Raw genomic sequence first — 15509 nt, forward strand, 5'->3', positions numbered from 1 at the left:
AAGACGTCCAAAAGAAAACAACGAACACTTACGGTACAGTCAAGCTTTACTGTAGGGATAGTACAGTACAGTACTGTAAATATATTACAGTAATATACAATAAAGTATTAGCAAGTGTTATGTACTATTGCTAGATAGGAACAACTGTGTTTTGTTATTATACTGTACGTGTATAAATACTTGGTAAAATTGTAATTACAGTCAGGGCAATGACTACTGTACTGTAGTGTTATGTACTTTACTGTACCCTTACTGAGTCCAGAAATTAGAGTATACATGTGCACATGTACTGTACAGGTAAGCAATCAAGGAAATAAACTACAAAAGAAGTAATGAACAGTTAAAATTAAGAATCTTAAGAACAGTAACAACACTAAATACAGATCTAAAATTCTCATTTTGTAAGTACATTAGTTACTGATTTAATTATAAACTACTTATACTGTGATAACAACCAAGTAAAAGATATATTAGGCAGTACTTATTGTATTAATCATCTGAGGGCAGGCAACAGGCAGCGAGTTGTTAGGTTAGCTTAGAAGTTTTTGTGCTTTTTGCATCTGTCTCTGTTACCTAGCCCTCACGGAAACTGGGGACTGACTGTAAAGTACGTTGTTACAAAAAGTGTAATTTTCCACAAAAATATATAACCTAAAACAACAATAAAGGAAAATTTTTAAATGTGATAAAAAACCAAAAGATCCCAGAAGTAACCCTCAAATTGCCTTATTACCTATCATTATAAGTGACTGTACAATAAACACAAAATAAAAATTTCATCATCAACAAAACTTAGCCCATGCACCATAATTTCCAGTTTTCCATGAACAGTTCAATTGAATGACATTTTTATTAAAGGAAACCTCGCTCATACATACTACATGCGAAATATATAAGCATGACATGTAATTCTGGAGAGACACAAGTGCCAATGTACATGTGCTGTAAGAGGTATTGGAACAAGCATAGGCTACATGTGTGTGTATGCCCTGTCATGACTGGTAATCATAATTACACATAACTGTAAAAGATCGACATTTACTCACATGAGATCAGTGGCCAAGAAATAACCTCCGCTCTCACTACTATTTTTTTCATATAAAAACTGTAACCTGAACTAAACTATTATAGTGCTAAACATAGTTTGAAAACATGCTATTTATATACTTTAACATACTGCATTCAAAAACACTTGGTTATGGTGGGTAAACTCCAATCCTTTGATAGCATATGGGTTGGATAATGTAATGCTCTTAACACCAAATACCATCACAATACTAAGAGACTTCTGACAGCATCATTTCAGCAGCAAACTACCATCCAGTCCACAAAGATATGCTAAGTAACGGTTAGACACTTGAAGAAAAAAATACACCCGATAAAACCGACTCCCTAATGATGTAGACCTACATACATTCTGATATATATATATATATATATATATATATATATATATATATATATATATATATATATATATATATATATATATATATATATATATATATATATATATATATATATATATATATATATATATATAAGCGCTTGGGCTTATAGCACCCAGCTTTTCCAAATAATGTCATAACTTAGCTAATGCTGTAATACTCTCTCTCTCTCTCTCTCTCTCTCTCTCTCTCTCTCTCTCTCTCTCTCTCTCTCTCTCTCTCTCTCTCCATATATATATATATATATATATATATATATATATATATATATATATATATATATATATATATATATATATATGTGTGTGTGTGTGTGTGTGTGTGTGTGTGTGTGTGTGTGTGTGTGCGTGCGCGCGCGCGCGCGCGCGCGCTCGCCACAATATACAAGGCATCACAGAAAAATGGGATCAAATGGTATGATCCTTATATTTCCGTGCATTCTGCAGTTCAACTTTCAGCTGACATGCCGTACTGATGTATTGGTTTAGCTTCGTGGCGTTATATTGGCAAAGCTCTAAAATGTTCCTTCGCTCTGTTCTGATACCAAAATAACTTTTTTATTAGTTGTATCTGGTAACGATTACGATACAAACAAACCTTACAATTCGAACGAATAATATGTGTTTGAGTGAGCTAAAACTAATGTTAAAATAGATCACAATGATATGTTGTCAAGGAAAAGGGGGACAGAAATCTGAACCTTATAATCGGATTTTCAAATATGGTAAAAAAATTGTCTTAGCTATAATCCGAACATAAGTCACACAGATAAACGTACTAAAACATTTCCCATGCAACGAATTTCTCTTACAATTCCCGCAGAACCTTCACAACTCCAATCGGATAATAATAGATTGTTTCCTCCTCAACACTGTTACCATACACCTGTAGCCTACCTTCCTGACACTTCCCTCCTACTACATAGCAGGAGAAGGAACTTCAAGGAACTCCCCCCACCCCCGGGCTCCAATTGTCCTACCCCTGGAAACCTAGTAAGGAGGGATATACCAAGGTTCATATCCCTAGTTATGTAAGCTGAACCATACATTACCCTGTCTGTAATTTTTTTTTTTTTTTTTGTAAGGAGCATTAAATATAATTCACAAACGCATTTAGTGCATCAGTTGTCACTAAGGAAACGCCTGCTTTCACAGATATCGATACTCTTAACCCATTCTAAACATATAAATTGAATATCCTTAGCAAAAATAAAGCCTAAAACTTGCTTATTTATATCAAAGCTATGTTGTATAGTTAAGATTACTATTTTGTTCAAGAAGAAAACGGTTGTAAGCTCAATACTACCAAAACGTCCTTTTTTTCCGTAAAAAACAGCTTACCTATCAGCAGTCAAATAATAATCTTCAGGTCTTCCTCTCTTCTCTGCTCTTTCAGGGGGGGGGGGAAATTGGGGAGGACTGAATGCCCTAAATTCTGGGAGGAAAAGGGACGTGTAAAAGTTAGTTGACGCCTCTCTTTCCATGTTCATGTCCATTCATATTGCTCCCCTTGTGTGCGTCACACATTTAAAGTCTCTCTCTCTCTCTCTCTCTCTCTCTCTCTCTCTCTCTCTCTCTCTCTCTCTCTCTCCATACACCCGACCTCTGTTTAGTGTTATTGCATTTCCCAAAATCTATGTTTGTTTCGTATGTCAGTTTATGTTTGTTTGTAGACTACTTTACACACTAACTACAGTAGCCTACCGATTTTGATCAAACTTTGGAGTCATGTTGGGTGTGACCAAAGAATGAATCTGTAACAATTTGGATAAAGTACATCCAAGTACAAATACGCAACAGTACTTTGAAAATAATCGCAATGTTAAGTAAATTGATCATATTCTGTTAGGTCATTTTTGTGAATAACAATACGCAAAAACTACAGAATCAATTTCAACGAAACATGGTGGACATGAGGGGTATGCCCACAGGACAAATTCATTAGATCTTAAACAAAATACTTCGAAGTAAAGTACGTAGTAGAGTTAATAACAAAAGTAAGACTGCTTAGCTTGGCGAAGGCATGCTCTCTACTGAGTGCCCCCTAATTTTTATTATTTCCATCCTTTACTACCGCATTTTGATTTCCTCGGCCAACCTGTCTCGTGATGTTCTGCGCATATGTCCATTCCCATAGCTTTCTCCCTTTTAAATATCTATTTAATAAAATTAATTGACATTTCAAATGTCTGTAAACTCCGAAGAGGTTGCGTGTGTTAATCAATTTATTTTCTCTTAAAGGGGCACAAAATAGAGGTGACTGAATATCACAGCTATGCCTTGCACAATGTAACTTAATTATTGCAGATCAACATTTTAATTTCTTTAATTGTAAATGCCAATGGGACGGCCATCCCAATATCGTTATCTAGCCCCACGTTCGAAAGAAACTAGAAAAAGAATGGGGCTAAGAAAGAAAAAAAAAAAAAAAAACAAAGCTTATACAACTCAGTGCCTGTGCAAAAATAATCAACAATAGAAGATACAGTAATTACAAATAAGAAAAATCTTAGCATATTCCCTAGGACAAAATACATCGAAACTGTCCTAAAGCTAAGATCCTCGAATCTTTCCACGATAGTTCTACCTCGAACTAGTCACATGTCCTCCATGACGTCATGAAGACTTTAGACTGTACGTCACACACCCACACACAATCTCTTGCCAGGTACAGAAGCCCTCGGCGCACCTTTTGCACAACTTGATGGCTAAGTTTAAATTTGTTATCTACATGCATAGCATCAGGAGGAGGAGGGAGATAACATCCGTTGGTAACAGAATTCATCAAGATCAGCATGCAAATTTTAACTTAATATGCTGTGGTTAATTAAGTTTCTGGTATTGTTATCATTAAAGGGGGAACTAGTTTAAAAAAAAAAAGGGGGGGGGACTCGACTTCCAGAGCTGTCCCGAAGAACAATATCGGGTTTCATAAAAAAAAACCATTACTGTGAAACCATAGTAATAAAAATTAAATTATAAACGATAAAAATCTTACATGAAACTCTTTGTCTTCTAAAAACACTGCATTATATTAAAATACGATAAACAGTTAAAATCATATTAGGCACATTTAAAGTTGGAAAGATTTCATGTGGCATGCACATATAAAATTCGTGGGTAAATAGGGTATGCATGACTAATACGTAACCTTGTTCAAGTAACTTCTGTTCTTTTGTCTCTGGGTTGGTGATTCACATTAAGAAACAATTGACTAGATTTATTTCAACTTCTAAATGTCAGGTTAATTATTCCACTGGAATAGCCACTTCGACTTTACAAAGTGATCAATTGCAGTGCCATACTCCTTAACTGGAAGTCTAATATCAAAAGCTGGACAAATTTATTGAGGATTAAGCAGCTGTATCTCCTTTGTCATTAACAATAACGTTACAGGTTTATCCTTCGAGAATGACACTGGTTAAGGTCGTTAATTTGTAATGCACTTCTCGAATAAGAATGATTGACAGATTTAGGAGATACTTTATCATCGGTGCTGTTAATAATGTTAATTGCAAGCAAAGTGGAAGCTAGCTAAGGCACAAATACCAATGCTTCGATTGGTAATGAGAACTGATCGGTTTTGTTTGAGGAACACTTCTATCAAGAGATTTGGAACTACCAGTATCTATTGCATGGTGAAGATCTTTCCTGTGAATATGTTCTGTGCCATGCTGTTTATGGTGACTCATATTTCTTTGATGAATAAAAAGATGGGATCATATTCTTGTTTTCTTCATGGTCCAAATTGGAGGGAAAAAAAGAGGTGGTTGATTAAGGGTCATCTGAAGTTTGTTGATAGTAATAGCCGAAGAGCTCTAATAGGAAGTAAGTGGAGATTTATAGTTATTTAGAAATATATCACTTTAGTTGAAGATCTTCTTTGTTGGAGAATTGGTGGATAGGATTCCAAAACAATTCGCATTGTCTAAGAACCGAAGAATTAGGGGAAAGACTAAAGTAAAGGCTGGATCCACTACGAAATTCCAGGTATCGGGCATGTATTGGCTCTAAAGACTTGGAATAACTTGAGATCTTGGTCCATAAATTGGACCACCATTGTCTGTTCTGTATAAAACCAATGCATTATAGATCATCAGTAAAGTTGATCTCGCTTCGAATATGGTATGAGACGGCTTCATCATTAGAAAAAAATGGGTGTTAATTTATAAATTAGAATTTCACGTTTTTATAAGTCTAAACATCTGAATAACTTTTACTGTTACATACATCAAAAATATATGGATATACAGTATAAAAATTTATTTTCAGGTTCTAATGGCAAGGGTTGGTTCTAAAGGCACTTAATATAGATAGAAAATAAATCATAATATATTTGGCCACTTCAAACTGGCGAAGTAATGTTCGTTGGCATTTCTGAATTAACGGATACATTACCTTAAAACAATTCAAAAGGCGCCGAGGATATGTGTATTACAAAATTAGTATGAGAACTTCGCATTGGGTGCGAAGAGATATGTTTCTTTTCTCATGCAGAAGCAATTAGAGAGAGAGAGAGAGAGAGAGAGAGAGAGAGAGAGAGAGAGAGAGAGAGAGAGAGAGAGAGAGAGAGAGAGAGAGAGAGAGAGAGAGAGAGTTTTGAATTGAACTAAACGTTCAATTAAAAAAAAAACAATGAAACTACCAAATTATGGTTAGTATACGTGAGGGAATATAAATATATGTTATATATAATACACAATACTGCTAGTATTTATTTCAATACTTCAATACTTGAAAATCACACATCGGAGACTTGAAATAATAACTACCTAGCTTTAGTAAATTAGGATGCGATATAAGATGATCAGACGTCCATGGTGTGGTAAGTTTAAGCTGAATCAAGATTTTCGAGGAAGTTAAACATCTGTAACAACATATACGAGAGTATACAACAAGATACACACAGAAGTATATAACTTCCAAGACTGACTACTTTCACTTGGGAAATTACGTGAAGTCCACGTAAGTGGAAACGTGTAGATCAAAAGTGTTTGATCTGTGTCTTACAAATATGCTAGTTGGAATGAATATGTATTCTAACTAATACGTCAAAAATAAACAAATATATTGCAACTGAATTGCAACATTATTACTAATGTCTTACGACACTCAAAACGTAGCTGAAGAAATGTAGTAACATGAATGTAGTTGTTGAGCTCTGAATCAATTTCCTTCCTCAGAAAATCACACATAAAAACTAATGTCATCGAAATTACTTTGGCACAATGATTACAAAATAACTGATGTGAAGAAAATTAATTAAGAGCCAGAGATGAGAACATGGAAGACGTTGCCATATACAGGCAAACTCATCAACTCACAACAGAAGAAGACAAGTGTTGTCTCATGGCTCAATGATAATACAAATACTGGGAGGATTGACAAAACTCGTTTCTAATGTCAAAATATGGCAATCAAATAACATTAAACTCAAACTTTCTCTAAGTAAATTTTCCACAATAAACGCTTGAATTTTACTAAGAAACAATAGGAGAAAAATAGATTAGAAATGTTTTTGCATTTTCGAACTGAAGTTCTGGAATGGCCATAATGTTTCCATTATCTCTAGTGTATTCTCAATTTATCTAAACTTGTAAATATTTATCTCTAAATTTCTATGATGACCCTAAACATCCACCTCAAAGTAAAATATGTAATTAAAACATGAGGCTTCTTTATATTAATAAATGTATACAGCATCAAATTCAATTATCATAAGCAACTATTAATGGAATACAGTCAGCATATCCAAGTTAAATAAAAAATAAAGGGGCAGAAACAATATTGAATATCTTTTTATAAAACACTTACCTGAGGTGTTGGAGGTCTTAGGGTAGTATCCTCTTCATCACTACTAAATAGCACTACTCCTGAACTTGGACGCATGGGAGAACACCTGCTCTCATCATCACTACTGACCAGTAATATGCGTGATCCTGGACGTGGGGGCGAGGTGTTATCTTCATCACTTGTTACCACCAGCACCCTTGTCCCAGATTCTGGGACACATAGAGGATCTTCTTCGTCACTACTGAGCAGGATCATGTCACATACAGGCAAAGGCTCAGGGCTTGTATTCTGACGAGACCCTGGAACAACATGCTCACTATCACTACTTCCTACTGTGCCAACTGACCCGACCCGTGGCCGAAATCGTCGGAAGTCAATCACCGGCTGGGGACAGCAACATTTAAGACCTTGGGCTAATCTAAGCTCTTCTGATAAAAGAGGAGGCAAGGTATCAGCACGAGGCTCTAAATCTGCCAAAATGGGCAATTCTGCTATGAGAGGCTCAGCATGTCTGCTTCTCCTGAAAGATCGTCTTAAACGCTGCAGGAGAGAAGGTCGAGATTCAGGGGCAACTGGGACAGGTAGTGATGCTCGTCTGAGACGTCTCCTTTGAATTGCCGGTGACATTCCCGCTTGGTATGGGAACGCCGTTCCATGAACTGGACATAGCCATTGATCTCGCTTGTCCCATGCAAATGGTGGACCACTTGTTCCTTGTCTAGTTGGTCTTAATTTTGGTGGGGTAGGAGGCGCAACAGATGTACGCTCTCTATTTTTTTCTAGTTTGGATGTTATGCCTGTATCTGATTCATTGTCAATGGGTACATAAAGACCATGACGGCGTGGGCTATTTTTCATCCCAGGGCTATCCTCCAAAGATAAAGACTGAACTTTATCCTGATTGGCATAATTAAGAAGTTGATGTATTAATGCAGCATCTCTTGTTGTTGTTGTTGTTGATTCAGGGGTAATAGAACGGGATAGTCGTCTACCGTCGTCAAATGGACTTAAAATATGACTCAGAGGTGGGGTTGCTGATTGTGACCGTGACCGTAATTCTAAATTGGTCTCTGCAATAAAAGGAATATGTCTCTCAACAGTCACAACATGTATACTACCCTTTCCACTACTACTACTGGTATAAGTTGTGGAAGAATGACGTTCCTCATATGTGCTGAGAGAGCTTCTTCTAAAATGTGGCTGACTATCTGTAATCATATGTCGATTCTCCCCTTCATCATGAGAGAGGCGTCTGTAAATTTCTTTTGATGAATCTTTTTTTAAGGCTGACATATCAGGAAAAGTTATATCAGATATTTCAAAAGTATCATCAGTTTCTGTAGCTGCACATCGTGATTTCTTCCTCTTTCTCCGAGCTGGTACTCTTCTTGTTTCCCCCTTTTCCTGCCCTTGTGTTTCATTTGGCTGATGATGAAGATTGCCAGACTCTTTGTATTTATACTCCTCTTTGCAACCAACAGACTGGATATAGTCAATTCCACCATTCATTCTTTGTTCATATTCATTTTCTTTGGATTCTGATATAGGAGGTTCTATGATAAAATTTACCTGCTCATATGTGTGACCAGCAAGGCTGCTACTAAAACTGGACACACTCATCTGATCGCCCTGAATATGACTGGGAACTGGCGGAGCTGCCCTAGGTGGAAATGGCACCCTCCCATTTAACAATGGAGGTATTACACCAATAGCTTCTCCTTCCCCACCACCAGAAACTAAACCATGGAAATGGTTACCAGACAATGGTGGTGCTGGTGAACCTCTTATAACAGTGGGTTGGGTTGTGCTGATCCCTTCCACATGACGAAGAGGAGGCCAGAACCACGGTAGGGGTGGAGAATTCTGAAGCTTGAGTGGTGGTGGTCCTGAGGCAGGTGCTGGGGTATCCTGGACAGGAGTTCCACCCGAGTGTCTACTGGAACGTTTATCCCGTGGCATCACTAGCTTCAAAAGAAGAGAAGCTCCTGGAATTCCACCAGCAAAGTCCAAAAATGTTGTATCCTCATGACCCCGATGATCTCCTGAATGGACTTCATGACTCTTGGATGATGTTCGTTTGTTATCCTTATTATCTGCCTGCACAGTGCAATTATTCAATTCTGTGTGAGAGCCTGGAGGAGTCTGAGTAGCAGTAGTTGAATGGTGGGCTCCTCTGCGTCTCAATCGACGCAAGGTACTTCCTTCTGATCCAGTGCTCCGACTACTGCTGTGTCGTTTCACACTCGTACTTCCTTTGCTAGTGTCACTTTTTCTATCTTTTCTGTCACAACTTTCAGAAATTCCATGGGTTGAGGTTTTTCTGGGAAGACTATCAGGCGCTTTGTTTTTTTCCAGTGTATGGCTGTCTATAGAAATACTTCCATTTACAGTATCGTCACTACCACCTTTACTGGACATTACATCAATTATAAATGATGATCTTGGCTGAGGTACTTTCACCTCTCTATTTTCGGAGCTTACTGGTCTCATGATTTTATAAGATATATCACCATCAACTTTACCATCCTCAAGACTAGTTCGATGTTCTTTTGACACTTTAACATTACCATTGGCATCCTTTGATTTGGACAATTTTCTTCTTCTAGGCTCTCTTTTCCGAATTGGACCGGGACTTGGAGTGGGTATAAAAGACGACTCGTCCCTTGAATGTCTAGCACCAGAGCCTCTACTATAACCACTAAAAGGTTGTGGATCCCTTGGAATGTCTGGCACTTCAGTGTTTTTCAAAAGGAGCCACTCACGTGCTACTACCTGAGTATTAAGGACTTTCTCTCCACATGCTGGAGGGAGATCAGCAAAGATGTCCCCGATAATATCATCCCCACCAGTAGATGCATCTTTCTTTTTCTTAACACTTTTTCGTCTACTTTTAATCTTACTGTTATTGCTAGAAGTGGGGCGGTTAGAGGTTTTGTCTGGCTTTCGAAGCACAGCCCCAGCCTCCTGATGGGGAATCATGGCTTGCATTGTCAACATTTTCTAGGTTCCTGGTGAGTTTCACAACAAATAACACTTTCTTATACCAGGAGTTTTTTTATTTATACATTCCACTTTATTACAAAAAGTGGTTCGTTATCTGGAGTAAACCACCGTCAACCATAGATTAACTAAGATTCGCTACAAAAATTATACAATGTCTTTGGTTATCCTAATGTCAACAAACTACAGTCAGGTACATCATTGGGGCAAAAATATATAAACACTATACTATATATTCAACCTGTATGGTAAAAAAACATTAAAACTCTATCAACAAGAAAGATTATACACTAAAGATTTTCTTCAGTGTTATAAATCCACTCAAGATAATAAAAGGACAATTTTGATATTTCCAGATCGAAAATTATTTTTCTGGTCTACGCGTGTCATTTTATGACCACGTTTCTCTTCCACTTATGTGTCGTATATTATAAAGTTTTGTCACAGACACAATCACTGATATGCACAATATATTTTTGTTCCAGCATAAACCTGGTCAAAAGTTCAAATGTAAATAATGTTGTGGTCGTACTAATGTAATGCTCAAAGGTGTCTATGGTTATCACGATTTTAAGTGGATGTATCTAATACTGTGTTTACGTAATCATCTGTTTACCTGGATGTATAGTGAAAGAAAAAAAAAAAAGCATAATTATCTAAGCATGCATTGTTGTATGTTTTTCTTTTAAAGAATTTTTTCACATATGTAAGCGAATTCATATTGGTCTATTATATCTAAGATCTTATGGCAATTGAAAAAGGGCAGACAGACAAAAGAAAAACTTGTTCCTGCAGTTTTACAGTTTGTTTTGAAATCGTTAAGCCTATACTAAGTATTTAACGATTATCTAAAATCTGATAAGAAAACCACATTTACGTTTAAGATTGAACAAACTAAAAGTTGAATACAATCTCCGTAAAACGCAGGCACAACGGTTAGAGCTCAAGCCTCTAGAGTTTAGGTAAAAGTACCTTTCCATTAAACCATTTCTTGACTTTTATCTATAATTAACTCTTAAAACTGAGAACTCTGACTCTTGAACAACATTAAATTCCCCTCTAATCTAAATATAGGAGGTGATCTGTATACTGGGGGAGAGGGAGGAGGCGGGTGGTCGCTTTAATCTCAAGATGTCCAAGTAAACAGACTCGTAAACAAAAATGACACTGACACTTCACACACATACGCACACACACTCTAGCACGATTCTGGCATCATCTCTACAACTCATCACTCTCTCTTCTAATCCGTGCTATGTTATCTTAACCTTCAGTGCACCCGCGTAAGGGAGAGCAGTAGACATAAAAAAAGAGGCGATTCTCTGAACGGTTTTAAAACTCAACAAGAACACGTCCGAAAAGAGAAGAGAGAAAAAAAAAACAACGAGTGGTGAGTAAAAAAAGACAAACAGCAAAATCTGGAATAAATGCTAGAGGAATGGTATAATGGGGGAATTGCACTATCAACCATTAGTTCTATGTGTATCAATCAATGTGTTGGCGTAAACATAAATACCGCGTCCCCTTCCTGCAACGTATACTGTATAAAAGTGATTTACAAGCTACAAAAAACGAACAAATAATATCATTCATGGGTTCTTCTAGAAGCACTATACGTTTTACTTAACAAAAAGTATATTTCCGCACGATTCTATAGATGATCTGTAACCATCACTCAAAATATATAGTAATGGGCAATTAAAAAACCAAAGCTCCTAATTTGCATACTAACTTGTTTGAAGTTGATGAAGCTCAAGCTATAAGCAATAAATACATGAACAGACTAAAACGATGTTTTGATGGACGACCAAGCCAAGCAGCACCCATCTGCAAGGTCTTTCCCCGCATACACATTCGGGCTTAGTTTATTAACCAAATGACGTTCAGTCTAAATAGAAAATGAGTGAGATTCACAAAACGAGGCAAACTTTATCGACTTTAACATATAGATTAAACTCTGGATTCTTAATGAGAAGCGTAGTATTATTTTCCATAGTTTTAATGTCTTCAATTCTGAACTTTAACAGTAAAGCTTCATCGCTAATTTTTTTTAATATACTATTCTACTTTATTTTTCATCTTCGCTTCTTAATATGTAGACAGTCTAAGCAGTGTTTCAATCCGTAAGAATGTTTGATAATAATAATAATAATAATAATAATAATAATAATAATAATAATAATAATAATAATAATAATAATAATAATAATAGCATTAAGATAAAACCACTGATCATATATCATGTAGAAGTAAATGCAAAATATATCCAATTAGATTAAAGTTTAAAACATGAAGATTAAGTCATTATATAAAACTTGAATGACTTTAGTTGTACGAATTTGTCGCTTTTGGAGAAACTTCGAGGAACTTCCAGCGTTGTCTACATTTAACATAAGAATAAATCTAGCATTAAATCATGTTTATCTGTTTATAATAATCGACGTATTAACATAAATCTATCTAAAAAAAAAAAGTTAAGTTATGTAACTGACTTATTATATCGTACTGAGGCTAGTTGAAATACGATTTCTGCCAAGAATGATTCAAGCAATTTGCAAGAGCAACCTTACGCAATGGACGCACTGATTCACAGATACAACTTGAAGTTACAAACATCTAAGTAACCCATCTGCGGCCTAGGGTTGGGAAAGGAGTTCCTTATATCTGATCTGGCTCTACCTCTAAATTCATTCTGACTTACATGTGCAGATATACATGAGCGAATGTGCGGATATACATTAGCAATAGCTAGATAAGAACTAGAATAACCAAGGAAGTAAAATAAAAGGAACATTATCTTGCATCCCTCTGGCACACTATGAAACAAAGGATTCAGCCTCAAGATGCAAAGAATTGTGCAATAATCGTATATGTAACGGTAATCCGGTCTCAAGATAAAAGCAAATGCCAATAAAACTAAGGAACATATTATTGTTATTACGATACAAGTAAAATGACTGGAACATACATGACCTCCGTGAAACAATACCCTTCAAATGATAATAGAAATAATAATTAATAACTAGGGTAACGAGTGAAATAATATATTGAAAGGAAATTATAAACGAAAAATAGTTAGGCAATAACATAAATATTCAGTTAAACTAGAAGATATCATAATAATGAAAATATAACATCATAAATTGGAGATTCTCGGGATTAGCCTTATCTTGCAACGAGAGAGAGAGAGAGAGAGAGAGAGAGAGAGAGAGAGAGAGAGATCACTTAAGCGTTAAACTCACTATAACAGCTCCGGTGTATAATGTTCCCATTTTCGTCTCAAAATACACGAGGAATTCTTAAAACTAACCTTGTTATAAATATCAGAGATATAATAAGCGCTACCTAGAAATCACATGTTACGCAGAATCACACTTGCGTCACAGGGTTTACAAAAATGAATGAGCATACGAACGCCAAGAGTAGAGGCAAAGAGAGACCCAAGGGAAAAAGAAGTTTGTAAATCATATACCGTATAGGAATAAACATTACTAATGGCACCGTTATTGAAGAAGGGATTCATAGACAGCGTTAACATCCAACTAATGCATTCTGGCCGTCATTTCAGTTGCCTTAATTGTTGGCAATTATCACTTTCATCAATTACCATAAACCAATGTCGTTAACCATCTTTCATGATACTGACTGGTGTCCTTTAAGGGAGCCTATCGCAAAAATATTTTCTTTTCAATTTGTTTACTGATTTAAATTATGGCTAATATTTACATGTATTCTAATCTATTACCCCTGTCGATAAGAACTTTTATTACCTCAGATTACATCATTGGCAAAACGCTTCATCTTATCCATTATGATAATTTCAATGAATTTAGCACCCATCTACTTTTTTTTTTTTTTTTAATAAACAAGGTTTCTCACTTTAAGTGTTTTAATAATAGTAACATACGCATAAACCTCGCCTTTTTGCGAATAAGAGTTCACTTCAACGGTTCAAATGATGATAACATTTGGCACTCGTCTACCTTTAATAGGTAGTAGGTTGGCAAAGGCACCAGCCACACGTTGAAATACTGCTGCTAGAGAGTTATTGGAACCCTTGGAGTGGCCTGATAGTACAACAGTGCGTCCCTCTCTGGTTACGGCTAATTTTTCTTTTGCCTACATATACACCGAATATTCTAGATTATTCGTTTCACATTCTCTTTCCTCATACACCTGACAACATTAACCATCCCGAAGTAGTCTTCTTCACTCAAATGGTTAACTACTGTAATTGCTAATTGGCTACTTTCCACTTGGTATGAGGTAGAAAAGACTCTTTATCTATAGTAAGCAGCTCCTTTAGGAGAACACTCCAAAATTAAACCAATGTTCTCTAATCCTGGATAGTGCCATGGCCACTGTACCATGGTCTTCCATTATTTTGGGCTAAAGTTTTCTTACTTGAGGGAATATTTAGGTACACTGATCTAGTTGCTTTCTCTTTCTCTTAGTTTTTATACGGTGTGTAGAGCAGGCTTAAAAGAAGAGCCATGGAATCCTGGTGATTTACCAGTAGGTTGCTTTTTCCCTCTCTGTTCCTTTATCTTCCTCTATGGTATTCATTTTCAAAACCATCGTTACTGCCCTTCCTTCAGTTGAAGTGGTTGTCCAGTAGGGTAATAAGCCTTGCATGATGTGTCAGCTCCGCCATGATGACCCATTTTATCCGACATTTTGTTCTTAGTCCGAGAGTTGATCAGCTGTACGAATTGCTTTGAATATAGTCGTGTACATATTGTTATTATTATCTTTATTATAAATTTTTTGAAGTATGATGAGACCTTTTCATTGTTTTCAGTTCCTGTTTTGTCACGGGATATTGAAAAAATCCAGAACCAGTGCATCCTAGACTTCGCTAGTATCGTCTAGGGTACTGCAATATTCGAGGAAGAAATGGCAATATTTAGAGACATTGCAGTTACCTACAGACAACGTGATATTCTATTATGCTTCAAAACTTTGGTTCCACAAATGCAGTACTCATCTGAGCTACTTGGTCCATGAGTCCTGCTATGAATGTGGATGCCTTGAGATTCAAGTCATAAAAATTTGTGGCAGACCTAATAATTTTCATTTGAGTTCCAGCTACTGGAATTCAGACTTGGATAATTCTACCGTCGATTGTCAACTTACCACTACTGCTAAGATACGAAATGATAGAAAGACCTTTTTTGTGCTTGTTGGTGATTTCAATATTCATCATAGGGAGTGGTTAAACTCTGTTTCTCCTACTGATTGCTGTGGCTTAAGAGCTTTGGATTTTGCC

At 36.3% G+C, this 15509-nt stretch overlaps 1 protein-coding gene across 4 annotated transcripts in view; it reads right to left on the reverse strand.

The window, feature by feature from the left end:
* Window positions 1-10475, reverse strand: part of LOC137626002 (uncharacterized) — a 188347-nt gene extending 177872 nt beyond the window's left edge. For 3 of the 4 annotated variants that reach the window (XM_068357092.1, XM_068357091.1, XM_068357090.1), the window contains exon 1: window positions 7262-10474. In XM_068357092.1, coding sequence (XP_068213193.1) covers window positions 7262-10237 — 2976 coding nt within the window. In that variant the 5' untranslated portion in view covers window positions 10238-10474. Of the gene's footprint in view, window positions 1-7261 lie in introns of all 4 variants that reach the window. The other variant, XM_068357093.1, reaches the window with a different exon arrangement.
* Between the last annotated feature and the right edge of the window lie 5034 nt (window positions 10476-15509).

Source organism: Palaemon carinicauda, chromosome 33, assembly GCF_036898095.1.
Source record: "Palaemon carinicauda isolate YSFRI2023 chromosome 33, ASM3689809v2, whole genome shotgun sequence".
Classification (NCBI taxonomy): Eukaryota; Metazoa; Arthropoda; class Malacostraca; order Decapoda; family Palaemonidae; genus Palaemon; species Palaemon carinicauda.